General features: G+C 37.9%; 1 protein-coding gene across 2 annotated transcripts in view; it reads right to left on the bottom strand.

Moving 5' to 3' along the window:
* The window catches only part of HEATR5A (HEAT repeat containing 5A), a 64,610-nt gene extending 43,966 nt beyond the window's left edge, over positions 1–20,644 (bottom strand). For both annotated transcript variants that reach the window (XM_059474072.1, XM_059474071.1), the window contains exons 1-9: positions 20,502–20,644; positions 11,493–11,576; positions 10,291–10,538; positions 9,034–9,245; positions 6,129–6,237; positions 5,443–5,592; positions 5,015–5,186; positions 2,901–3,061; positions 135–390 (exon numbers count right to left, since the gene is read on the bottom strand). In XM_059474072.1, the coding sequence (XP_059330055.1) occupies positions 135–390; positions 2,901–3,061; positions 5,015–5,186; positions 5,443–5,592; positions 6,129–6,237; positions 9,034–9,245; positions 10,291–10,416 (1,186 nt within the window). In that variant the 5' untranslated portion in view covers positions 10,417–10,538; positions 11,493–11,576; positions 20,502–20,644. The remainder of the gene's footprint in view (positions 1–134; positions 391–2,900; positions 3,062–5,014; positions 5,187–5,442; positions 5,593–6,128; positions 6,238–9,033; positions 9,246–10,290; positions 10,539–11,492; positions 11,577–20,501) is intronic.
* Between the last annotated feature and the right edge of the window lie 6,788 nt (positions 20,645–27,432).

The following is a 27,432-nucleotide window of genomic DNA, read 5'->3' on the forward strand; positions in this document are numbered from 1 at the left end:
AAGCCCTCTACATTATCATGGTAATAAATCAGCACTATATATTCTATTTCTGTGGATTCTGGATTAGGTAGTTGGACAATCACTTAAAAAAGGAAAAACAAAGGCCTGAATGGATAATCTTGTTAGACCCATACCTACAACTTTCTTCAGTTTCCAGATGGCCTGACAAATCTCCTTGGCAGCTGCAATCTGAGCCTTTTCCCCAAGCAGGCCTCCTACAGTAGCTCGAAGGATGAATGAAACACAGCGGCGACAGCCGATAGCATCCATGGCACTCTGAACAGCCTTGGGGTGAGACTGAGACACAAGATCCAGAATATGAGATAGGAAGGCAGAGAAGTTCCTTTCAAGCCATTGTGCTCCTAAAGTAGACACAAATACCACATATGCCTGAAAGAGATTTCAAAAGAAACGTACTTTAGAGGAAAATATGTGGAAATTCACTGCTAATTATCCTACATGCTTATTTTTTTAAACTTCACATTGCCACAACTAGAACACTAAACAGAAATGATTTAGAAATTTATGCATCCATAAATCACATACTTTCTCACTTTCAGATATCTATATTTTTTAATATATGTATTACTTTAATTTTTAAAAATAATTTAAATTACTATTAAAACTGTTATGGGTCCCTTCCAAGTCAGTGTATTCTCTGATTCTGCACTAGTAATATTGCAGCCTGCTTTGACTGTAAGTTATTTCAAGCTGCTTGCCCATGTCATCTCATTCCAGAGTGTGAGAAATGGCAGTTTACCCTGCACAGCCACTTGTTATGTAAAACATTGTGTTTGTTCCCACTGAACAACAGTTTCCAGCTATTTAACATTCTGCACATGAACCCCAAATTTAATGTATGAATGCATTTTGAGAACTACTATGTTACAAAACTATAACCCATAACCCAGAGAAAATCTGGTTATTAAAGGGTCTGAATCAGGGAATATTTGCAGCCCCCAAGCACTGTTCTTCAACCCAATGAATTTTAATAGTTTGCCTTGCAATGGAGGTACCATAAAAAGACTGTCACCACAAAGAGAAAGAATGCAGAATCACTTTACAAACCTAATCACCACAAGACCATTTATTTCACCACATAATAAGCTCCCCTACAATTGCCTTCTATGTGCATATGTTGGATGCTTTTAATGAATAGATCAAAAAAACAGAATACAAAAAATGAGAATATGCAAATGAGCACACAAAATTCCTCGTAAGAAAGGAATTTTCTGCTATAGCTTATATCAATCTACTTTCAACTACTGCTTGTATCAATCAATTTCTGTATTTACCTCATACATGCTTTGTCTTCTGTCTAACATTCACAACAAAATTACTCATTTAAAAGAAAGGGAAATATTGTAGACAAAATAATTATACTATTAGATCCTGTTAGCAGGTTATTGTTCTTGACAAATACTACTTAGGCTTCATAATGCATCAGTACATTACCCTGGTTTTACAGATTTCAAACCTGAGGAATTTAACAGGATAAAGACTTGTGAAGAGTGGCCACGTGTTAAACTCTGTCTTGAACTTGGCTTGAAAAAATCTAAAATCCTCTATATGTAAGAAGTTGTCTTCAGAGCCTTTCTTATTTTTAAATTCATAATAAGCTGCAACTCACTAATTAATACATTTTTTAACTGCACGTGTTTTCTATTCACAAGCACTGAAAAATTCACAATTTTTCAACCTTTTTTTGTAGAAACATAGCACTATTTAAACTGTTCTGGTCCAGTTTGAGTGTACCATGTGGCACAGGTACTACTGTGTTAACATAGATACATATGAAAAAGGAGACAACTTCCAAAAACCAGGACAAATAGTCAAAACATTCAACTGAGATATCTGATATATACCTGGAAAAGTAATAAAACTACCATGTATATAGAACACCCTTGAAATCTCTGGCATGCATTTTCTAGGCAAATAGCTGTCAAGGTATTATTGTTTCGTAGCTTTTCTGTTCTCTCTGCCAAAATTTAATACTTCCACTCAGCACGACCTGAGCACAGAAGACAATTTGTAGCACCTTCTAGCTGTTTCACTGCAAAATGTGGCAGCTTGTATCAGTAATGCAAGCTAATTTAAAGATATTTTGCACAGAAGTTGAAATGTACTGACAAAAGTGCCTTACTGGCAAAGGTGGTTTTCATATAGCTGTGGGACTGTAACATACTAAAATAATCACACCTACTCGTGCATCAATGTTCATCATGACCTTTAGTCTTGAGTCACAAGTTTCACATTTGAATATCTACAATTCAGCATGTTTACATCTAAGATGATATTTACAGAATGAAGCCAACCTGATATTATCTGAAAAATTTGTACTGTTTTTACCAGCAGGCACTACATGGCCTGGCTTCAGTCCTGTTCACTTCCTGTTCTTACAAGATTCTATGCTTTGAGCAGCCTGGAACACAGCAAAACAGATGCTGGCTTTTTCCACTGAATTCTTTTCCTTACTTTTCATGCACTTACTCAAAGCAGAAACAACCTTTCAGAACTAGACTTGGAATTCCCTATACAGCAGGAAACTATTTCAAGTTCAAACATTTCTTGTAACTTCTCCCTTTAATTTTCAAATGTAAGGAAATAAGTTTTAAATTTAAAAAAATGTATTTATATCATTTATTTGAAATTCCTATCATGTGAAGCTTTCACAAGTAGTACATATTTAATTTTTAAAATGTCAAATTCTTGGGTAAACAATACAGAACATCAGAAGTCTCTTTTCTTTCTAGTGTGACTCAAGATGTAAATTCTTATTTTCAAATGTATACATTTCATTACAAACACAAAAAAAGGACGAAAGAAGAGATATATACAGAGCAAAGCAATTATACAAATGTTTGGCAATCTCAGAAAATCATAACTGACATAATCCAAACCTGGGTGACTCCAACTCTAACATCTCTGCTGACTGAACTGGTCCCTTTCAACATATCACCACTGGCTCGCAGAAATCCACAACTTCCACGCAGAAATCCAGTTCCCAATAGCTCCATCACATCCTCCAAAGAGACTCTGCGGAAGTTATGCTTGGTGGACGCTAAGAACAGATGTACATCTTTAGAGGAATAATTCAAAAACTATATTTCAAAAGTAGAGTTTCAACTCTCTTAATTTTAGTAAAAATAATTTGCACAAACTCGGTAGCACAATCAAATCCAAATACTGTTTGAGTATAACTTCACAACAGAAACTAGGACATTTTAGCTCTCAATGCTCCAGCAAAACAAAGTATTTCTCAAGTTTTTCTGCTTTAACTACTTTTAAGTAGTTGAAGCCATTACTTAATATGCATATTTACATTTACCCACCCTCAGTATTTACCATCTATGCTCCCTCTGCAAAAAAGATCTGTAAGGTCTACTCCTACCACCCACAGCTTCATGGAAATCCTTACATATTACAGCTTACCAGCAAACACAACCTCTATTCCAAACCTCAGACAGGGCAGATCCCCCTCTACTACACTTAGCCAGGTAAAGACACAGCTACAGGTCCTCTTAGAAAAAATATCAAGTCACCTTAGCATTTAAGATAGTGTCTAAAAGAGTGAGAAAAATAAAATATGCTTTCAAGTGTTTAGGAAAATTATCCATCCCAAATTCCTATTCCAGTGCTTTATTTCTTGATAGAAAGGTCATTTAAAATCCACGCTGGGATATGTACGTGTAAACTTAGCACAATGACAGCACACTGTGCAAACTGTCCTAAGATTTTCACTGCGTTTTTCATTCTCTTTCAAGGCTTCAAATGAGAAAAGGAATGAGAGGATTGCAGATAAAGATGTCCAGAAAAAAAAAATTAACAGAACCCCCTCAATATCAGCAGGTTATCAGATGCAACGCACAAATTTCGGGAGTACAAATTTCTTCATGTACTGCTCCCTCCACCTCTCCCCCAGCCCCCTCTAGTCCCCATCTAGCTTCTGCCCCACTTAGCTCTAACTCCTTTTTAACTAAAAATAACTAAAATAAGGACAAAACTCCTTGAAATAGCCAACCAAATAATTTATAAGCTTCTTATATAACCTTATCTTAGAGCCTTAGAAATAACAAGTACATTGCTTACATAGATTAAAGGAAACTAATGAGTCTATAAAGAGGTCAGAATATTTTTTTTTATTTTATTGAGAAAAATGCTGATTTTTTTTTTCTGTAACACAGTAATTCTCTCCAAACATTTCTGGGGGAAATACTTTGTAAACCAAGACTTCAGAGTCTACAATGCAAATACACAGCCTCAAGGATTCTGAAAGACAGTAAGTTGGGCTGAAAGGCTGAAAGGCATGTCATTTTGTCATTTGCTGGTTGTTGCACTGAAGGCCTTCTCTGCTGTCATTAAAAGCAGAACAATCAGTCTCAATCACACTTATTCTGCATCCTGTTATATATTACTTAGATTACAGTTAGACATTTACCTTGGGGCTTCTAAGACTAAAACCACTCAGTCTGAGTCACACAAAGTATTGGAGATGGTAACTTAGTGCCAGGATGCTTCAGCCAACTCAAGTACTGTTACATAGCTGTTGTGTGAACAAAACTGCCTGCCAATTTCTGCTTCTGATCATATTTATACTGCTATCCATTGACAATCCAGATGTTGTATCGACTACTGCAGAAAAACAGCTTGAAGGTATCCCTAACTTTTTAGTCTGACAGAGAGACTGCCTCAAATCTATTTCTAAACTGCTTAAATTAATCTTGCTTTTCAATTCCTGAAGTTACTAATTTTTCTCCATACAACAGCAATCTCATAGTGGAGAAAAAGTTTTACTAACTATTTTCCATTGTTCATTATTATAGATAGATAGATAGATAGACAGACAGAACCAAAAACCAGCACTTCACAAGAAAAAAGACCAAATCAGAGATATGAACAGTCAAAAGAAGCTTAAAATGTGATTTTACTTCAGGCTTCAACAGAACTTGAGAGCTTCTTATAATCTGACAAACTTTTACAGATGAGGAATCAGCAAAGAAAGTACATGTTTTACCTGTTATCTGCTTAGATGTTAGAGCTCTAGCCAATATTGTGCCTAAAAGTTTTGAAACCGCTAATCGTACATCATAATTGGAACCTTCAAAGGATTTAAAACATAAGGTAACAACACTATCCAGGTCCGTACTCCACATAAATATTGCTTCATTTTGAAGTTCAAGAAGACACTAGACAAAAAAAGGGAAACAAAAGTGTTTTGACATGGAAAAGCACTCAGTAAAAATTTTAGTTCGCTGCATAATACACTGAGTTCTCCCTAACAAAATACTTGCTTCATAGTAAAATTACTTTTATTTTTTCTGCCGAGTTAATATCAAAGGAACACACACAAGCAAAGAATCTTTTTACCTCCGTGTTCATCGATCATTGAAACAGAATTTAATGTTTTAGGGAGCTACTTCAACAGCTATTGGAGCAGTTTACCTTAGCAGCAGCACAGCGGACAGCCATGGATCGATCTGTCAGACATGATCGGGCAGCTTTGTAAATATCCCTGTGACAGGGGACAGCAGCAGCTCCTAAACCATTTAATATATTTTGCAAACTAAGCATGATTTCATAACGACCTTGAGACTGAAAAATGAAAAAGAGAAATGTTAAAGTTTTGTAACCCTAAGTTCCTTGGAAATTCAAAACACCAACTACTGAAATAAGTAAGGAATGGCTGAGTCTTTATTAGAGTCTATATTAGAGATCTATTTAGACTGAAATAACTTAAAGCAGATAACTCACCCCAAAATTCTATAAGCAAATAAAAATAGCAATTCTGTGTTCTATTGAAAAGCAATAATTACAAGTATAAAGCCCAAAACAAAAAGTACAAGCTATAGAAAAAATGTTCTCATTAATAATGTAATTAAATTTTCTAATTTATCAAGTGCTTTCATGAAATCAGATAAAGAAAAGTTGTGATCCATCCTTTTTATAGTCATAATCCATTAACTCTAATACTTCTTTAGAATTTAGACACTGATTTTTATCTGACTTCTCACAATTTTTTTTTTTTTGTATTTTGATATCATGCATTTTCTCTTATTCATTGGTCCAGCTACCAGCACTAAAAATCCTTTTATTTTTCCATTCATTTTTTAAACATGCTGTTCCAATACCTCTGCATTCTTCATTGCTTTAAGCACATTCCCAACGGTGTCAGTAAAACTGTTTCCCAAAATTCTTCCCAATTTTTTGTATAAATAGCCCAAGCATACCACCGCAGCACTAAAACAAAAGCAAATCCAAAGACGCGTGAAAATGGATGCACTAAGAGATGAAAGGGATTAAGACGACTGAAGTAATCAATGTGCAAACAGCAAAATAACTAAATAGGATGTCCCAAAAATGTAAGTGGATCATCAAAAGAGAAAAAAAAATGGTCTGTATGTGGCACATACCCTCTAGAAGAAATGCAGATACAAGGGTTGCTAAAGTAACTGGGATAATACAAGAATTCAAGTAATACAACCTTCCAGTACATTTTGCAGGAGGAATAGTTCTCACATCCGCCTTTAAACCTTGACATTAATTTCTTACTAAGCATGCTCTGTGTCATGCTGCAGCAGATGCTGCCAGAAGTAGTCAGGGACAGGTTTATTTACAACTTGATGGTTGACACCAGGCTGCAAATGGTCTAGTAATTACAATTCTGTCATTTATGTATCACAGTACGTAATAAGGAAATACCTTGAAGGAAATAAAACTATAAACCCACGTCCCTTTCATTGTAGACAGATTCTGAATTTAACATTCAGGAGAAATACCTGACAAACAGATTCTGTCTGCTCACTGGCCTTTCCTTTAGCAAAGGCGAAAAATGCTAATATTGAGGAAAAAAAAAGAAAAATAAAGAGGTGCCTAATCCTTTGAATAATTAGTTAATGAAAATGCTTTGGTTTTGTATTGACAGATCTATAACAGATCTATAAACCAATTAATTTCTTGAATACAAAGAGAAAAAGAATTATATGCTTAATCAGCTTTCAGCTCTTTTCCAGACCTACTTAAATATGTAGACATTGCTGACCATCCCCTTCAACAAACATTTTGCTTATTCCTCAACTGAATTCAAGTTCCACACATGTAATTTTAAATTCTCATACTGAATACATTCTTAATTTAAAAAATATATTTACTATTTACAGTAATTCCCTAAATGCACAGGAAGAAAAACAAACCTAGTATCCTTTATCTCTTATTATACTACAATATTACTTTCATTAAAAACCTGGTTTTGTTATTGCTTTTATCCAACTCAGTACACACCAACAATCTGGATTTAAATTTTGTTCATGGTGTGCCTGGGAATGAAATTACAATTTTCCAATTTCCCTTCTAAATTGAGCATCTGATGGTCACAGGTACTCTCTTTAATAAAGTAATAAGCTGCATTCATGCCGCTTGACCTGTTTTTCTGATTTGGTAGAGCATTCACATCATACTGAGTTTTAGTAGCAGATGAGCACCTAACTAAGGCTTTTTTTAAAATGCTTGCGTAAAACATTTTCATCTTCCACATTGAGGAAAGAAGAAAAGTGATAATCTATGAGATAAAAGACCAATTCACTGGAATCTGTATTTAAAGGAGTTCCCAGGTGTATCAACATATTGTGAACACTGATGGTGAAGTGTTGCTACGAGACAACATGGGCATGCATGCTAAATGTGGACAGATGGCAAAGACAACACTTTAATCAAGGTCAAAACAAAACAAAAAAAGCAGTTTTTCTACACTGAACACCAAGTATTTAACATATTTGCACCCTAGGATGAAAGATTTTACTCAACACACAGTTCTGTAGTTCCAATTATTTTCTGTAGCCTGTTGTCCCTGTGTCAGTTCTACCAGAAATCCCTTTACCAAAACTTTATTGAAGAAAATAATATTTTACAATTACCGTTTTCTCCACCTCTTTCTTCCTCTTCTTACCACTGCTTACATACCCAGGAACAGGTGGTGTACACTGCCACCTCTCTCCCTCTCCCCCAGCTACTACTCAGCATTCTGGCTTTGATCATCTCCCATTTCTGTTTTACTGCCAACAGCCTCCCCCATCCCTCCTTGCTGTACTGAGATCAACCACTTCATCCAGTGGCACATCACAGCTGAAGTGGGAAGACCTGCAGAGCTCTCTCCAACACTACAATTCAACTCTAATGTTAATGCACATCGTTGTTAAGAATGTAGTATAGCAGTAATTTACTTTGCAAGACTAAGATCCTTTACAGCAAACTTATTCCTAACTCAAAAGACTGTACAAGAGATCAACTGGAACAAGAACGAAACAAAAAAAAAAGGTATAAGAAAATACAACTTACTCCTTGCAAAATCTATTTTCAGGAATCTTTACTAGTGTTGTCAGAAACAAGTTTAGCATCCAAAGTAAAGGAGGAAGAGAGATCCTGCTCTGCTTTCAATACCATATCATTAATGCAAAAGGATGTTCATCTACCTTTACCACCTTCTATCTCATATTTATTACCATCATCTTTAATTTGCCTCAGTATAGTGAAAGACGTGCATAATTTTGGGAATGAAGGTTATTCATAACATTTCTGCACATAAAGATTTGGCTTCACATTCAGAAGTAGCCATTCATGTTTCTCTGCTCTGTTGGTTAGGCTTTCAGTATTTAGTTACAAACATCTCAGATGTTTTTAAATATATCCAGTTTCCCACCTGAATAAAGAAATGTACTCAGCACCTGTCTTTTATACCTGCAGTTGTGCTTGTCTGTTTTACTGCTCTTCTCAGCACTATTATTACCTTTTCCTTCTTTTTGAAGCACCTGTCATCTCATAACTCTGTTTTCTATTGTGGGTATTCTCCCTGGCCTGATTTTCATTTGTCTGGCTGAAGACCACCAGGTATCTTCTACCCTTTTGGTTCCTGATGCTCATATACAACATGGACTACCAGCACAATCTTTGTTTTATAACATATTTTGTGGCAGTGAACACAAATGCATCTCACCCCTTATTACCACTGGATCTGAAGCTTGAGGGTACAAACACACTTACAGTTTTGTAGGCAGGTAACTTGGAGAGTCATCTTTACTCCGAATGAGTTCATTGCATTTGTCAATTGTTTGGTAAACAGAAAAAGTGTCTCCAGTGCTATAAAGTACAGCTAAATTCTTGGCAAGAAGCCGTCTGGTAGGAGGTCCTGGTGAATTGTTTAATAAAGAAGTCAATTGTTCAACCAGTTTCTTCTGGTTTTCCCTTATGTCAGCCTGGAAATAAAATCAGTAACCAGTTAAAGTTCAGTTAAATTTAAAAGTTAGTTACAGATGATTAATTCAAATTATCTTTACTTTTCATTACTACCATTCTGATAATGACATTCTGAACCACAAATGAACATTTTATTGCCTTTTTATACTTAAAAAAAGACATTTCAAGTATGCAAATATTTTATTCTTCTTAAAAACCCAACACTTTTTTCAGAGCATAATTATTGCTAGTAGTGTTTCAAGTGTATTTTCCCTGTGGCATGTCAATGCTTAAATCTTTCACCAACAAAGCTGCCTTTTCTTTCTTTTTTTAATGCCTGTTTTAAAATAAAAGAATTAATAGATAATAGTAAGTTTAGCAGCAAAGAACTTTAAAGAAGAAGCTGAGTTTCAAGAACTTGAGCATTAGAAAAGAAAGAACTTCCCTTAAACAATTATCCAGTCTTACATACATTTTTTAATACTCTTTAAAAAAAAGAACGTCGTGGCACTGCTTTTCATCTATGTATTTCCATCACAAATAACAAACCTTAAATAGCATTATGTTAGTTAGTTTATTCTTACATGTCTACATAACCTACTCAATATATACCAAACAGTGAATCAAACAATTGGAGAGTTAGCTGGAAATTCATCTTTTATCATTTAACTAGGAAAATTGAAAAAAAAAAAAAAAAAAAACTAACAACAAAGAGAAAGATGTTACATTCCTGCTTGGTAGAGAAGCATCAAATAATTGTGCAACACTTGGTGGAAGCATTACTGACATTCTTCATATTGGGTCTGCAAAATCTTGCAGTAGTAATAGGAGTTAAAAATAATTAAATAAAAAGAATTAAAATTCCTTTCATTGGACAAGTGGCTCTGTTGTTAGAAGGGCTGTGACCAAGAACTTATAACATTTAGAAAGCTAATCCTAACACTGAATATACTTTTACTCCTTGTACATACAAGGCATGAGGCAAATCACATTGCAGGCTGGTCTTTGATTTAAAACAAAATAATAAAAAGATGGGCTTTTCTTCTCAAGTCTTATCACACTTACTCTGCTAGTCACTGGTAAAAGTTTTTCCAAAAACTGTAACCATTCAAAAATGAACTCTGCTTTTTGAAATTCACCAAGCTGGTTATATGCTTCTTCATTAAGTAGTAAACTGTGAGCTAACTCCATTCCTTGAAATTTTCCTCAAATCTCCCAACAGAGCGGAATGAAAAAAAATCCAATGAACTATCGAAACTGCATCAATCAGTTTTCTTCCTCATTAATATCCGGCAAATCAGAAGTTTGAACACCTAAACAGGAAAAAAAAAAGTTAATAAAAATCACATTATATATAATATTAATGTTTGACTTACTAAAATTAAAATTTCAAAGGAAAGTCTAACATAGAAAGGAAATTATATATATGGAAAATACTTCTAATTATATACCCCCCCCCAATATCTAAATGCCATATAGCCTCAAAATATAAAACAGAATATTCTGTAGGCTTCACATATAAAAACAGTCAGGGAGATTCTGGTAAAATGTCAACCATCTTTCAAACTCCCAAGCAAATTATCCTTTTCAGAGGTCACTAAGACTGCTGAACGCAGTTTTTCCTATGCAGTAACAATACTATAGTGTAAAGTGATCCCTCAAGTAGTAGATGGGCAATACAAAGCATTGGTAAATAATTCAGTACTCAGTCTGTCATCAAACACAGAGCAGAAGGTTACCTTTACCACTTGCTACACATTTTAAATATAAAATTTACTCACAAAAAAAAAAATTATTCACATTTAATTTATCATCATGAACTGTCACTTCAAATCCACCTGAAATACCAAGTAGCTTGACAAGGCACCACACTATAAAATAGCGAGTAGATCTAAGTATACATAGCACATTATACCTCTACATATTTTTTCTGCCTAGGTACATAGAAGTTCACAATGTATTGGTCATGTCACTCCTACAACACTCACAGAATTTAGCTCTATCCTCACATTTTTTAAACATACCAAAAAAAAGTAGGATTAAGTGTAGAGTTTCATCACTGCTTAGCAAGAAAATGACATGTATAAGTCACAAATGGTCCTTTTTTCTCCTCACCCAAGGCCTGTTCAAATATCTACCATTTCAAAACCACCTACAACCACAGCAAATTACCCAATTTACATGCCCATCTCAGGATTACAACTCACAGTTGTTTTCCCTAACTGAAAAGATCAGAGTCTGTTGTCAGACATTAGCATTTAACTCACCTAGCAGATAATTCCTCCTCATTGTAAAAACTGTCTCTCTGCTGCTCCAGGCTTTTGTATCATGGATGTTAAGAACCCAGTTTTCTAGGAAAATAATTAATGTAAAGATCAATGTTAGGAATGAAAGCACATAAGATACAAATGTTTCTACAGAAAACAAGAATTTCAAAGTCTTGCAATACCAGCAATGTTTATTAAGTAATAGCTCACCAAAAAAGACTGGACCTCCATGAATATTATTAGCTCTTTATATACTACATTTAAATTCAACAGACCCACCATATACACCATACAACTGGGGTAATTTAACTACTGAAACCACCTTTCTCATTTCTGTTTTGTTAACTCAGTTCAATTCTAAACCAGTAAAAAGTAAGTTCAAACAGCATTATAACCATAATAATTTTCTAGAAAGATTATCCAACAACCAGCAGAACTGGCAAAGGTGATTCAACTGTTCTGAAAATTTCATGTACAATACTATCTATACATGACATGAGGATTATCAACCCATTTTCCTAGCCTCCGGATATAATTTTAATACTAGAATTCACAGGCAAAAACATATCCTTTCAAAACTCATTCAACTTGAACTTATTCTGGTAGGACATAAAATACAAGTTGCATGTTATTTTAAAAGCATACACTTTTCAATCACTCTTCAAAAGACTAATGCTGAAAACAAATAAAAAGTGCATGTAGATATCAGAGTAATCCAAACTTCTTTTTGCCTGGTGAACCAGTGTTCAGCCTGCTGAAGAAAAGGTTCAAGGTGACCTCACAGCCTTCAAAAGGGTAGGTGACCAAGTGGATGAAGACAGATTCTCTACTTCATAATTAATACAAGGAAGCTTCCCTCTTGACAGAAAAAAAGATTTTCACTGTAAGGATTATCAGCCACAGGGACCGGTGTTGAGACACTGCAGAAACCTCAGGGGCTTCTAACACTTGACTGGACAAAGCCCTAAGCAACATCATCTCAAGTTATTATTGTAACTCGTTTCTAAATGAAACACTCCAATTGTTTAAGCACACGTTTATAAAACCAATATAAATTTATTTATTTATAGCCTGAATATTTTTTCTTTAAAAGAAAAAAATGTCCTGGTGTAGTTGCTGATCTTTATAATGAACACATGCTAACATGACCAGAAACACTACTGTTTCTCAAAAAAGAGACTATTAGGACTGAATCAAAAGGCTGTCTGCTTACTGTGCAAGGATTAGTTTTGTAGAATCAGAACTGTCCATGCAGGGAAAAAAAAAATTTAAAATCCCAGACCTGATCTTTCCACTGCTGATCAACAAGCAAACCTCGATTCCACAAACCTGTATAGAAAGCAGCATGCTCCCTACCCTATGCAAAAAAACTTATTTCAAACACTTATTCCCTTCAATAAGCTGTAAGCCTGCACACCAGGGACACTCAAGAAGTTTCAAAAGTAATGATAAAACAAGGGCACATGCATACAAACCTGGGAGAAGCAGGGCAGGAATGTAGGGCATTAAGTTCTCCTGCAGCACACGGTTTTGCAGAGAACAGAGCAAAAGGCACAGTGCTCACAGTGCAAAGCTGAACACAAGCATAGAACTTGGGTATGAGCTGCACTGGATTAATAATAACTATGTCCTTGTTATGTATACAAGATGTTTCCAGGCAATTTCTAAGAAGAAAACATCAAACCCAAAGCCACAGTGTCCAGACACGGGTGGGACTCTGCTCTAATTGGAGGCGTGGCACAGCCAAGCTCTGGGCTGGGCAAGCACCAGGAAAGACTGAATGTTCTGTCAGCAACTGGAGCTGCTTGGCCATCCTCAGCCCCAGGAAATCAATGCAAGCACAACCCAAGCACATAAACATGTGCCTCTATTTACAAGAAACCCGTGTTTAGAAATGCTGAATTATTTGACAGTGCTTTCCCCTCAGTGGTATAATTTGGATGCTTCTCAATATGAAAAAGAAATCTGGGGAAAAAATGTGAAATATAATTAAATGAGATGTATGCTATGCCATCAACCAAACTAAAAAGGCACATATGCCTGATGAAATCTTCATTTGCCAACCAACATGATGCACTATCCTTTTAATTTTGTCTTTAGGTAACTGAAGCAATTACAAGACCTACCTTCCCATCAGTACTACAAGAACAGATCAATCAAAAACTCCTCCTTTTTTTTTTTTCTGTGAGCTAAGTTTATTTAATATTTATACTATGCTACAAAACTAGCACAAAGATTTATTGGCCAAGGCAGAATAATGTTCCTACTTACTACTAAAATTTTTTTTTCATTTATCAACTGCCAACTTGACAAGCAGGATTGTTAAGACAGGTCAGAAAAGAGCTCAGAAAAGCTCTTGGAGCAAACACTAGCTGGAATGCCACCCTGTAAATTGAAAGTAATACAGGGTGCATCAAGCATTAAAAGGCAACAGCAACAGTATTGTTGAAATTTCTGACCAACCACAATGAGAAAAAAGGGACCTGTAGTTTTTAAATAAAAGGTGACTCATCCAGGGTAAGACTGATATGAGTAGCTGCCTTTAGCTATTGTCTTTCAAATATGAGAACCCACAGACCACCCATGATACAGTTATAACAGAGTACAAAACCTAAAGAGATCCATTATGTTGATCAAGCTCCTTCCAAGCTAGGTAATCTCCTCAGGCTTTAAAAGATGAGGGAAGTAGACCATAGTTTGCTGTGTATCTTGCACATGAAAGTCTAAATCAAAAACTGTAACATTAGCAATGAAAAAGCTATGAGCAATAACAGAAACTTAATGAATTTCACTCTTCCTCTGTCTTCCAACTCTTGGCCTATTTTGCTTATGCACAAAAAAATAAGAAGTACCAAAAAAAAGTAATCTGCAATAAAGCAAACTCCTAACTGATCTCTCACTAAAATCAGCCTTTAAATTATGACTCATTATTTCAATGAAGAGTGACACAAGTAATGGAAACTATTCCATAGACCAAGTTTGTACTTACAAATTTCTTTTCTTTTAGAATTTTTTACATTTAATTGCTGATCCACCAGTTCGTCTCTCTTTCATAGGAACAAGTGCTGCTCAAAGAGAAATCTGATCAACCTCTGTTCTCTGAGCATGAGGCTCAGGTGAGGATCTAATGCACAATCTAGATGAGGGTCTAAGTCATTTATACCTACATTGTAGTGAAGACAATAAAGTGCCACTTATCTTAGGAACAGTTATTTATATCTTTCTAATTTCAAAAGTATTAACATAATTCTGCACTAAATCTGATATAAGGCAATAAACCTGTGGATTCAATTTTTTACCAATGACTAATCTAGCAGAGACACAAGTGCATAGTATTCCTCTAAGAAACTACCCTGTTACTCATTGACAGTAATGAGTAACAGTAAAAAAACAATAATGAATAATAGTAATGATTAAGATGAAGAATGACCAGTAATAATAACAACCACCAGTGTTTTCACAACAGCTGCCATTGGGCTGACTACACAACCAATGCCATGACCATCCCACTGCTGAAAAACAGAGCTGAAGCACACTCGCTAGCTTAAAGACAACCCTCCCTGCATAGCCGGTGGTATTTTAACTGACTTCAAATCCACGTTCTTGTCTTCAGAAAGCAAGATTTATTATCATCTGCCTAACAAGTGAACCAACACGTTCCAGAGAAAGCCTTCCAGCCTGACACGTTTAATTCCAGCCACTATTAACAGCTGAGATCAATGTAACTCCTGCAGCACTGTTTAAAAGTTTAATGGCATGATCGTTAGCAGTGCATCTGAGCTGACTGCACCGAGAGACATCGATGCTCAAACCTTTGTTACACCCTTGCACGTACCCGTTCAGTGTCTTCCAAACATAAACAAAACTCCTGCCCAGCCCCCTTGGACTTAATTCCGACAAGAGAAAACTGAGTATGATGGGCTTTGGCAGCTGGGCAGAAAAACCTTAAAGCACCGGCCAAACGCAGCTACTCATGAATGAAACACAGACCAAAATCCAATAGTTACAGTGTACTGTTTATGCTAGCAGGCGAAAATAAAGAGGCACCCAGGTCTGGAGAAGGCAAAAAGTGCAGGTTCAAACTCCAGCAACTTCAAATGGGAGATATGGCCCAGGCAATTTACAGCACACACAGAAATAATCTGATTTACATAAACAACAATTACAGAATCTCAGTAATTTCATAGGGAATAAAAAAGAACTAAAATTTCAGTTTAAATGAGTTGGGAGTTTAGACACTGGAAATATATTGGAGTGGGAATATTCAACACATAAATATATTTATAATTACTGGGAAGACAGAGCAGCCTTTTTTTACTTAGTGACTTTTACAAACTATTACCAACTAACTCACAGAGGCAAAGTCTGCCTCAGAATCTTCAGTTAGAGAAGGCAAAGCAAAGTAAGAGCATTAGTGTTAAGTGAATGAGTACTGCCACATCCTTTGTGTGGCACGATCTCCACCATTCAACTGACTTGTACCTTTTTTTCTATATACACAAGCTTTAATTTTTTGCTCCAGAGCTAAATGAAGCAAGAGCAGGTAACTGCTGCTCCCAACAAAACAGTGACCCCTCTGTACATGTTTTATGTTCAGTACTGCTTATCACTCTCAGCCTTTCATTCAACCAAAAAAAACAAAAAAAAAAAACCAAAAAAGGGGATTTTCATGTCCCCTTTTACTGCTTTCTTGTATTTTATGTATTTTCAAAGAAATATACAAGCAAATGTAGGAATTGCAGCACCAAGATAAGAAGAAGAGAGAGGAGGAAGAGACAAAGAGAAATTTAACTCCCCTTAAGACTGCTTCTTTAGCAGAAACACTGACTGATTAAATACTTCATGAAGAGCTTTAAGAACAACTTACGAAACCAGAGCCCAGTCTTTCAATGCATACACACACATACCTGAATTTGTCACTCATTGGTCTCATCAGTTTGAGCCAAATTACCCTTGGCATCAAACTGACAAATGCTTTTCATGCATTAATTAATACAGAGCCATAAAAATGCCAGGTATTTTGCAGTGTTACGTTACATAGGGCAGCAGCAGAGAAATTTGAAGCCAAGCACAGAGAAGATGGACCAACAGTGACGTCTGACAGCAGTTTGCAAGAACAAGCCACAAGAGAAAGTCATCACAAGACCACAACTCAGAGCACACGGAAAAGAATACCAGGCCACAGAGGAGAAGGTTCAAAATTTTAAGGCTTTTAAATCAAGCAGAACTATAACTCTTAATAGCAAATTATGAATGCATTAGCATGTGAAAAACACAGCAAATAAATCTCACAGTTGAGTACTCCAATGTTTTATTGCATATTCTACACTATAGTGGAACTCAGTTAATCTCACACATCTTCCTTCTTAAATAAAAATATGTACACATTTGCATCACATGCTTATCCCCAACAGCAAAAAGCAATTAAGAATCTGACTATGAGCAACAAAAAATAACAGATGATAGCAGAACCACTTCCTCTAGTTATTGCTGAAGATTTCAGACTAGGACAACTTCCCCTTACATTATATTTTTGTATGCAATTATTGTGCTAAGAAAAGTGACTCTGAAATCATAGATGTTGCAACAAGATACTTTTTTCAGTCTTTCCTCTTAATATTGCCCTGGATGAAGAAATTTGCCGCAGGAATGCTATGTGTGTGTTGTCTCACTGAAAATTTGGTAGCATTTTTGCAGGGACTTGTTAAAGATGCAACCCAAGTGCATCTCCATGTATTGCAGACTCCACATATGTAGGTCTTGCAGTGTTCCCACAGCGTTTCAGGCTGTACTAAAGAACAAATATCATGCAGCCCAAACAGAATTCTTGTTAACTTCTCAGCTACTGCCATTTGTGTTGCAAAACAAAGGGGCTGTATTTTGATGTTTTGTGAATAATGATGCCCACACAAAGTGCATGTCTACTCCCACAGGAACAGTTCCAAATGACTGGTTTTCCTACCAAAACGCTTATCAAATGTTTTTGATTTCCAAGTTTTGGAGGAATTACCCTGTATCTGAAAGAGCAATAAAGCTTAAAGGCAACAAAGACCTATGTGAAATCTACCAGAATTCTTGCTCTGGGCTTCCCAGTTTTGGAAATATTCACTCAAAGAATGTGACCACCCACAATCCTCACACATAACAGTGACATTGATAAGATCTACAACACAATATACATTTGCTGAAGTGTGAAAGAAACGACAAGACAATGTCTTCTAAGAATGCTGAATGATTTCTGTGAAGCTTTGAGGACAAAGCTTGACACAAGTAGAGAAAAATACCCTGAACAAAGTGCCTGAAACTGCAATAGCTGTTTTAGCAATGCAAAATATTAAAGATATTTTTTAAAACAGTTGGAAGACGTTCATTCATAGTGTTAAAAAGTACATACACTTTGCTTTCATATTTCTTATTATCACTTCAATTTTTATCTCCACGTGAGAAGAATTATTCCGGGAAACCAAGAAACAGCAACATTCAGTGACTGCGAAATATAAACAACTATTTCCTGAGCTCCACAGTGGGCACTACTGGCACACTCTGACCTCCATGGCCCTCACAACCCTTGAATATTATTTAGGTTCATTTCTGAAAGTTAGAGTCACGACATAAACTTGGCTCCATTACAGGGACCTCAGAACATTATTTTGTTTACAGTCAACCAGGCAAATTGCATACAAATAATTAACCAGTGCTTCTAATAGTCACAGTATCCTATCTGATACTGACAAAGTGAGTTTAAAACATTTTCTTTTTCCCCAAAAATGGCATAAGGAAACTTCAAAAAGCAATAACTAGCTTCAGTCTGAATAAAAATGGATAGAATGCTTCGTGTATATTTCTTTGCAGATTTGAAACCTGGTGTGATAGCAATGCAAGTGCATGAAAACCACAGAAGTACAAACATCCACCTGCTAACAATAATATATAACAATTTCAATATATGTCTGAACATAGCTTTAGTCCTGAGAATGTTGTAGACTATATTGTTTATTTAATATACACAAAATATACCACACTAAGTATGCTGACAGGGTGGGGTTTGTTGTTTGCTTGGGGGGCTTTTTGTCACAATGACAGAAGTTTCAGGAAATTAAATTATTTGTTAAAATGTTAAATTGACTTATAGTAGGTGATGCATATGGATTATGCAGGCTGATTTGAGCCACCGATCTTCTGTTAAGGTAAATGCTGAATCCAGTCTAGCTTAGCATTAAATTAGGCCACAGGCAATTTTTGTTGAATATATACTGAAAACCCAGAAAAGGATACTTATTTTTCCTGAAAATCACTATAGCTTTTACTATGATTGGACTTCAACTGCACTGAAACACCGACACAGAAATTTAGCAGCAGCAGCAGAAGCCGTCACAGATGCAAACTCTGCAGGAGACTTGTTTGGCAGATCAGAGATCACTATCCGGGCACAAATCACTGACATACCTCACTGCAATGCTTCATTCTCTAGGTATTTTATGTGGCTGTTCCCCAAAGAAAACTCCAAAACAGCTCAAAAATGTAACTGCCTAGAGGTTTAAAGCCTTTTTGGTCTGCAATGTAGATATAGATATAATGTGTGTCTTTTTAAAGGTTCTGCTACCTGAACCCAGTAAATACAAGTAAAAGCTGAATAAAATAAATGTCCTGCAATCTGAAAATGTTTTTGTGAGAAGGTGTTTCTCGTTAGGCTGTCCTGAATCTTAAAACAGATCATCCTGCATTGATTAACAAAGTTTTTGATGTGTTCGCATGCAACATCATGAACAAGTCAGTAAGTCAGATATTTTACTGATGACAAAAACAATCCTGTGTTCAATAATCAAGCACAAGTTTTCAGTGTATGGCTAGACTCAGTGTAACAGTAAACTGGCTTTCTCCCCCCACCTCTTCACTGTGTCAAACCATCAGGAAAAGAAATGTAAACTCCATTCATCACACAACCAGAAGTAATCTATCTTCTATGTCTCAACTGTTACTTCATACATGGACTGAGACTATTACATATCCTGTAGCAAAACACTAAAGAATACAACATACCTTGACTATTTCTGCAGACAGGGAAAATATTTCTGGCATGTGAGACAAAAATAAATGTACAGTTCATGGTCACAACTGCAAACACCTAATCCTACTAAATCAAACCCAAACTCAAAGAATCACTACAATTAATGAATCTAAAATTCAAAACATATCCAACTTCACTCATAGAAACACAGAGCTGGACTCAACTTTTATCAGCCTTCCTCATCTTCTATCATCCTTCCATCCATATCTCACTTAACTCTATACTTAACTAAACGTACAACATCTATTACTCTTTACCACGTTCAAAAATGTCAACACGAATGCAACTTTATACATTTTACATGCCTGTGCAAGGTTTTTACCAGTTATATGGTGTAAACTTAGTCGTTGTCCTAGGCAGATAACAAGGAATTCAAACTGCAAAAGCTTACGATAACATTTCCAGATATCAGAATACCCAATATTCTTAATTACCAAGCTTTATAAGAAAACATAAAACCAGACCCCAAAATACCGCGGTACAAGCGAATGCCAACCTCCTGCCGGAGCCTCAGGATCCATCGGCCCCGCACAGGGCAAACATCCCCGCTCGCCCACCGGGCCCGGCGGCACGGCCGCTGCTCCGCCGCCGCTCCCCGCGACACCCGGGCGGCGCCTGCCCGGCCGCCCCCTCCCTTCCTTCCTTCCCTCCCGTCCCTTCCCTTCTCTCCCGGGGCTGAGCGCTGCCCCGCAGCCCCGGGGAACGGGACGCGACAGCACGGGCTGGGCTGGACTGGACTGCAGGAGCCGCCCGGCCGCCGGCTTTAGAGCTGCCTGTGCGTGTGACACCCACCGACCCACCCGGTGCCTCCAGGGGTGATCCAGCACTTTTCGGGCGCAGGCCTCGGGCAAGCGCAGCCCCGCAGGACTCCTAGCAGCGCTCGGCCCTGCTGCCCCTTCACACAGCCCCTGCTGCCCCCGGCCTCCCGCAGCCCGCGGTACCTGCCGGCCGCAGCGCTCCCGCGCCGCTCTGCGGCCCCGGCCCCGTCCGTCCGCCCGCCCTCCTCCAGCGCGGGGGGCGGCGGGTCCCGCGCCCGAGCTGCCGCCGCCCGCCGGCGGGTAGGGGGGAGGAAAGGGAGGAGGAGGAGGAGGAGGAGGAGGAGGAGGAGGAGGAGTGTGAGGGCGACTCCGGTGCTCAGGACTGTGCAATCGGGCCCGGAGCCATCGAGCGCCCGCGGCGGCCGGGAGGAGGCGGGAGCGGCCGGGGGCGAGGTGCCGGAGGAAACAGAGTCACCGCCCCGGGACGCTCCGAGGCTCCGCAGTGCCAGAGGGGACAGAGTCACCGCCCCGGGGCGAGGGGTCGCGGTGCCCGAGGGGACAGAGTCACCGCCCCGGGGCGAGGGGTCGCGGTGCCGGAGGGGACAGAGTCACCGGCCCGGGGCGAGGGGTCGCGGTGCCCGAGGGGACAGAGTCACCGGCCCGGGGCGCTCCGAGGCTCCGCAGCCTCCGGGCGATGGGCGGCTCTGCGCTAGGGGGGCGCAGCCGGGGGCTCGCGGTCCGTGTTGCCCCACCAGAAACAGCAACAAAAGATCCCTCCTGGTGATGCTTTGTGAAGGGAGCTCAGCTGGCACTGCTGGCATTTGTGTCTGCCATGGCCTTTAAATTCCAGTCCGCCCCTCAGGCATCCACGTCCGTACTTCCCTGGGAGGGCCCCCGGGCGCTGCACAGGACAGTTACAGGAACACGCCCTTTATATCGAGCGTTCGTCGAACTCGACGCTTGCAAAAGTTGTTACTCCTGGGTTTCATCAGTGTAAGCTGTGATCCCAAATCGATATGGAATCCCAAGTCAAGGAGGAATTCTGTGTCTTTCAGACAAGGTCGGCTGAAACTCCTCCAGGAATTTCACCTCGTTTCTCCTACTGCTTAGGTGGTCCAGCTGGAGGACGTTGCTTTGTCACTTTGTCACTGGGAATTACTTCCACCCTTACAAATTTTCATTAGCGAACTCACTGGTCTTGAGAAAATATCCATTGGAGGGATTTTCTTTAATGTATTCTGTGATCAGTTTAAATTCTATCTTAACAAGAGGAAAGTATGTCTCTCAATCATTTTTTAGTTTTAAAATAAACAAACAATAATCTTACTGTAGTTTTCTAGCTGATGCCCAGCCATCTTTGGAATCCAGGACCCAGAAATCTCACCATAAGCCTGTGTTTTCTGGGACTGTCTTCTTTAACTTGTGCAAACAGAATCTCAGAATCATTAAGACTGGAAAAGACCTGTAAGATTAAGTCCAATCTTTGACTGACCACCACAATGTCAACTAAACCACAGCACTAAGTACCATGCCCAGACATTTCTTGAACACCTCCAGTGATGGTGACCCAATCTCCTCTGTGAGCAGTCCATTCCAATGTTTAATAACCCTTTCTATAAAGAAATTCTTCCTGGTGTCCAACCTGAACCTCCCCTGGCACAGCTTTAGGCTGTGTCTTGTGCTGTCACTGGTTGCTGGGGAGAAACGGCTGACCCTCACCTGGCCCCTGCCTCCCTCCAGGCAGCTGTGGAGAGGGAAGTGTTGTGGTGAGGGAATAATGCCTGGGACACAAAACCACAGGAGCAGAAATTGTGTCTAAACCTTGCACAAGCTTGTACATTCGACTTAACATAGGTTCATACATTAAAGTTTACATGCAGGGGATGCTCTGTGAACATCTGTACTCAGTTATGCAGATGATACTGCTGAGAAATATTTCAAAGAGCGCATGCAGAGCTGCCTGATTACATTGTGCTGTAGAAGCCACGAGCACCAGGCTGTGTTACCATATATGGACACTGGTTTCATTTTTACTAAACTGACTGTGATAAAAAACATGAGCACTGATGCAAAGACCTTTTAAAAAATTCTGGCAATGGATATGGTAATGAAGAATATGCTTTACACCTGAAGCAGGAAATTATTTACATATTATGTTTCAGAGAAATCAACTCCACAAGCTCGTACTGATGTAAAGGTGTTAACCTGTTTTCAAAAATCACATACATTCCCAGGAAAGAATTATCTGGTAAGTTAACTTCATTTTGATCAGGAGCTGGATTGTGTTACTAATACAGTGATTTGCAATTCACTTGTGAGAAAGGTCTGCTGAACAATTTATATTCAAAGACTGTTACGTGATGACTTTTCCATGAGGAACTCCAGAAAAACAAGAGCTCTCTGACAGTCCTGAGGTACCAGAAACTCCTGTCAATATTTGTGAAGGATTGATCATGTTTAACTCAGAAACAAATAAACAACCCCAAATCTAGAATAATTTTTGGAAGATTATTGCTGTTATTATCATTATTACACCTATTATTCAATCTGTTATGGTAGCAGGCAGAGACCCACTCAAAATTAGTATCTCATAATGCTGAGTGTTACATGAACACAGGGCAAGACAAAACATCATTCATTAAGAAGGAAAGACTTACTCAGTTTTTCCAAAGAATTATCTTGCCTAGCCCCCCAGGACACATGATATCAGATCTAAGTAATGCTTTGTTAATGCTAAACTGATATGAATCAATTGGAATAACAAGGCACATTGATGCAGGATGCTCCCTCCATCTCTGGTACATCAGCTTTAGGGTTGCTTTGTGCCAGCAGTACTTATGTAAGAGTCTGTCTTCACTGGATTTATAGCTAACTTTGATTTTTGCCATTATTTTTCCCTAAATTGGTCAACAGACTGTTAAGCATGCACTGGTTCAAATTAGCATCTACTTTAGCAGTTATGCATGCTATTTTTATTTTTCCCATTTTCAATCTGAAATTTAAAAAAAATGTTGTGCAAATTTATTGTAATTTGTTCTAATAAAGAAAAAATGGGACAATTAGATGCATTCACCAAGTATTAATTCAATTTTCCCTTTCCCCATTAGTCCTGACTGTGCTTCAATAACAAGTTACTTAAGAAAAAAAGCAACTGGCAAATATTTGAAATGCTCAAACCTACTGATCAGTCTTCTCATTAGTCTATTTTGGTAAAGTGGGTTGACTGATTTAGAGCATGAGTCAGTTCTGCCATACAAATTCCAGACATAGTAGAATATCTATACAGTCACATATGCCTCTGAGCTAAATATTTTCATTCTTTCAGCTTTATAATCCTCAGTGATTCTAGAGGAAGAAAAAAGAATGTATGCCTTTGAATTCAGTGGGGCTGTCCACACATGAGTAAGAATCACAGGACTAGGGGCCTGATTTGAATTAAATGTTACATCACCAAATAATTACATGGCAAACAAAACCAAATCCCATTATATTTTAAAATCATTAAGAAGGGATATCTTTGTATTAATTATAAGACTAACTATTTTGTTTTACTTTCTGGAGGTGTGTAGAACCCAATCAATTTTGGCCTGTCCTAGCCTTTGCAATGCTTTAGGTGCCAATATTGCTTTTTTTTTTACAAACTGAATATCAAAAATAATGTATATATTTATGCTACAATACTGCTTAGGCTTCTTTTTATTCCCAACACAGTTCCTTTTTGTACTATCACAAAATGCAAGGCCTGAGTTCCTGCTAAGCAATTACACAGTCCTGCTGTTATTTTAAATCCTAAAATGCAAATAAAACTATTATGCAAGCCTAGATAATGTTAGATACAACTACCAAAATGGAAGGGGGAAATAAGAAAGTTAGATCTAGGGATGGATTGTCAGCTAAATACGAAGGCCTCCCAAAAACCTTTTACATTCATCATTAATCCAAAACAGTCTCTTTTCTAATGAAACACATCTAAATAGCATTAAGCTCCTTTCATTTTAAACACATACTGATGTAATAGGGCATCTATTATGGCACTTACACCAGTAAATATAATTAAGGTGAATGGAAAGCAATGTTAAATTCAGAGTAATGAGATACATATGAACTAGAGCAGTAAGACAAGAATGCCATTTATTTGCACTCCCATGCTGTCTGGATCACCACTATTTTAGAAATACTGTGAGGTGTTATTTGTACTGATACCACACTGTGCATTGAGATACTCAAAGTGCTCTGTGAACATTAGCTTAAGTCACATTTGTGAGGCAGAGGCTAAAGTAGGAGGTAGTGAAAGGCAACTTCCTGTAGCTCCAACAAAGGTGAAGAGAGGTAAAAGCATACTGCCTTCTAATGGAAAAAGAGGATCAGAGATGATGTTTTACTTTTAGTGAAAGGGGGAAAACCCAGTGGTTTTAAACCTCTTTCCCCCCGTTTTGACTCTTTCTTTCAGATCACAGATGGAAAAAGTAGAGCAGAAAATTGCTTTGCCCAAAGCCACACAGCTTTTTGGCAGTAATTGGACTAGAAGACAGCATTGGTTTAAATGGAAAATGTGCAATATATTCATAGTATTTGGGCTATTCTAAGTGCTGTTTCTTTCTCTTGTCCACATACACCATTTACTTTTCAGCTGTAATTGCATGGCACTTCTGGTAACAGAATCTTTTGGGAATCTCAGAGGATTCCCAAGTTCTGAGTTGCTTTCAAGAAGCTTCAAGAAATGAAGAAAGAATAAACAAGAAATACCAAATTCATCAAGTTTTGGGTGCTGTTTCCCCAAGAAAAACATTAAGGAGGAAGCTCTGCTTTCTGTTCTTGTCCAGCAATTGTGACTCTGATGTTTAGAATAAAGCAGCTGGTGGATCTCCCAGACAACCCAGCACTGTCCCACAGTGCCATGCAATACATTACACAGTGATGGTCATTGTTTTGTTCCATGTATGGTCTTAAGGATCAAGACACTGAAAACAAAAATAGATAGCCATTTATTAGATGATAATTGAGATGCAAAGAATTTAAGAAATGAAGTCAATCACAACAGAGTTTTGTCGCAGACCTCAGGTAATGAATGCCTGTGCATTTGTGGAGACCACTGTAGTCCTCTGTGGCATACTGCTACTCCAGCTTCCAAAGAGAAACCATGTGTTTGAAGGAGTCCATAGAGAAGACAGGAACAGAAACTAAAAGCAAAAAATAACAGAAGCTTAAAAGAGTCATCTCTCCTTCTCCAAAAAAGCTCTTTTTATACCAGAGGTGAGACAGAGGTCCAGCAGATCGTACTTTTAAATCCAAGTAGGTGTGAAACTTTGTTCTCGAAGAGGAGCTAAAGAGCAGTTATGGCATTGAGTCACAATGAAGAATTTTTGTGGAGCTTTTGTGGTAAATGAGATCAGACATCACAGATGCATTAAAAGACCTGGCGAAAAGCACCACAAAGGCTGGCTGATATCCAGCAGCCCATCAAGTGGCTGCCATTTCAACATGGGGAAGCAACTGTCTGCAGAAACTGTTGTGTGCAAAATCTTGTTACAGGCAAAAAGAAATCCACCCTATGTTTAGAGTCACACCAAATTTATTTTAATTGAAACCATAGCAATTTAATAAAAGAATGATTATCAGTCCAAATATAATTATTGCAGAAAAACAAAGCAAATAAAAAGAAAGAAAATGTACAGAAGGTCTCAGTAATAAAAATATGGTAAGAATTGTTATGCATGCACTATTTAGTACTTACCCTCACACTCTTCCTGGTGTCATGCTTGACCTTTCACCTCCTTGTGGTTCCACCTTCTAGAGGGAGCACAGTGGATCATCAGCATCTGGAGTTCTGTGCCTGCAGGAATAGAATGTTGATGTTTCTGATTTCTTCTTTCTCTCCATTTTTTGGCAATATCTCTCATTTGGGGTTCTTTTTATACATTTTCTAATAAAGTTTTACTCGTTGCTTTTCTTTAATGGCCTGCAACTACGTATTTTTCTTTTTGTTAATCTTAAGTGGTTTGCTATATACTCATTCTTTCTTCTCTTTTTTATGCCTAAGAATAGTTTTGCCCAGCTCCAGTTTTGTATTTCTTCAACTGACCATTGGCAATTTGTTTATAGCCTTGGAGTGTCCAGTGCCAGCCTGTGCCTCAACTCTTACTATCCCATGCCTCTACTTTACACTGCAGTTGGTGTCTTCACTTCTCAAAGTTCCTGCTGGTTTAATATGCTTAATAGGTTTAATAATTTCTGTACCCTGTAACACCCTGTAGGAGTCTTACATATATAACTCTACACAGAATAAATACTAATTATTAGTATCTGTATAACAACTGTGGTTACACATAAAAGAAAAACAAATTAGCAATAACCTCCTGTCCTTAGAAAAATAATTGTTACAGCCAAATCAAATAAAGCCAAAGAGAAGCCTGAGGAAAGTTCCTGTAATAAGCCTCCATCCTGAGCTCTTGGAACACTTGGGACAAGGCCTGTGGACTGTCACTGGCAGTAGCAATACAGTTGCAAGTATTACAGGGCTACGTGCTGTTTATTAATTTCCAATTCTGGATTAATATTTGTATGTTGTAAATTCATATGTTGCATACTCTATGTAGCAGCAGAGGTAAAAATTTCCAGAAGGGGCATGGGAAGGAAGCAGGAATACTGCTGACTGAAAAACAGCCCCTGAACTCATTAGTGAGTGTTTATGAGCCCAGTTCATAGTCCACACATGCTCAGCTTCAACACACTGGGTGTGTGCACTGCAAACAAGGTCACAAAAACCTGATATTGCAAATTCCTGCTTGGCAGTTCAATTGGACACATAACAGCATAAGGACAACTCCTCATTTTATAGGTTATTTCAAGGAAGTGGGGAATATTAAGCATCTTCTAATGGACATTCTCTAAGTATAGAAAGACATTCTCTAAGTATAGAACAGGATAATTATATGGGGTTTTGTCTAGTCATATTACGGAAACTATTTAAAGCAGAGTCAGGTCATCTGTTTAAAGCATATATTCATGGTTGAAGGGAATAAGCACTTGGCTTAGAAAAAGTAATTTTAATCAATTTTTTTATCAGTAGGGTCCAGCATGTTATTCAGAAATGGCTTCCTTCAGTAAATGGATT

Source organism: Ammospiza nelsoni, chromosome 6 (assembly GCF_027579445.1).
Source record: "Ammospiza nelsoni isolate bAmmNel1 chromosome 6, bAmmNel1.pri, whole genome shotgun sequence".
Taxonomy (NCBI): domain Eukaryota; kingdom Metazoa; phylum Chordata; class Aves; order Passeriformes; family Passerellidae; genus Ammospiza; species Ammospiza nelsoni.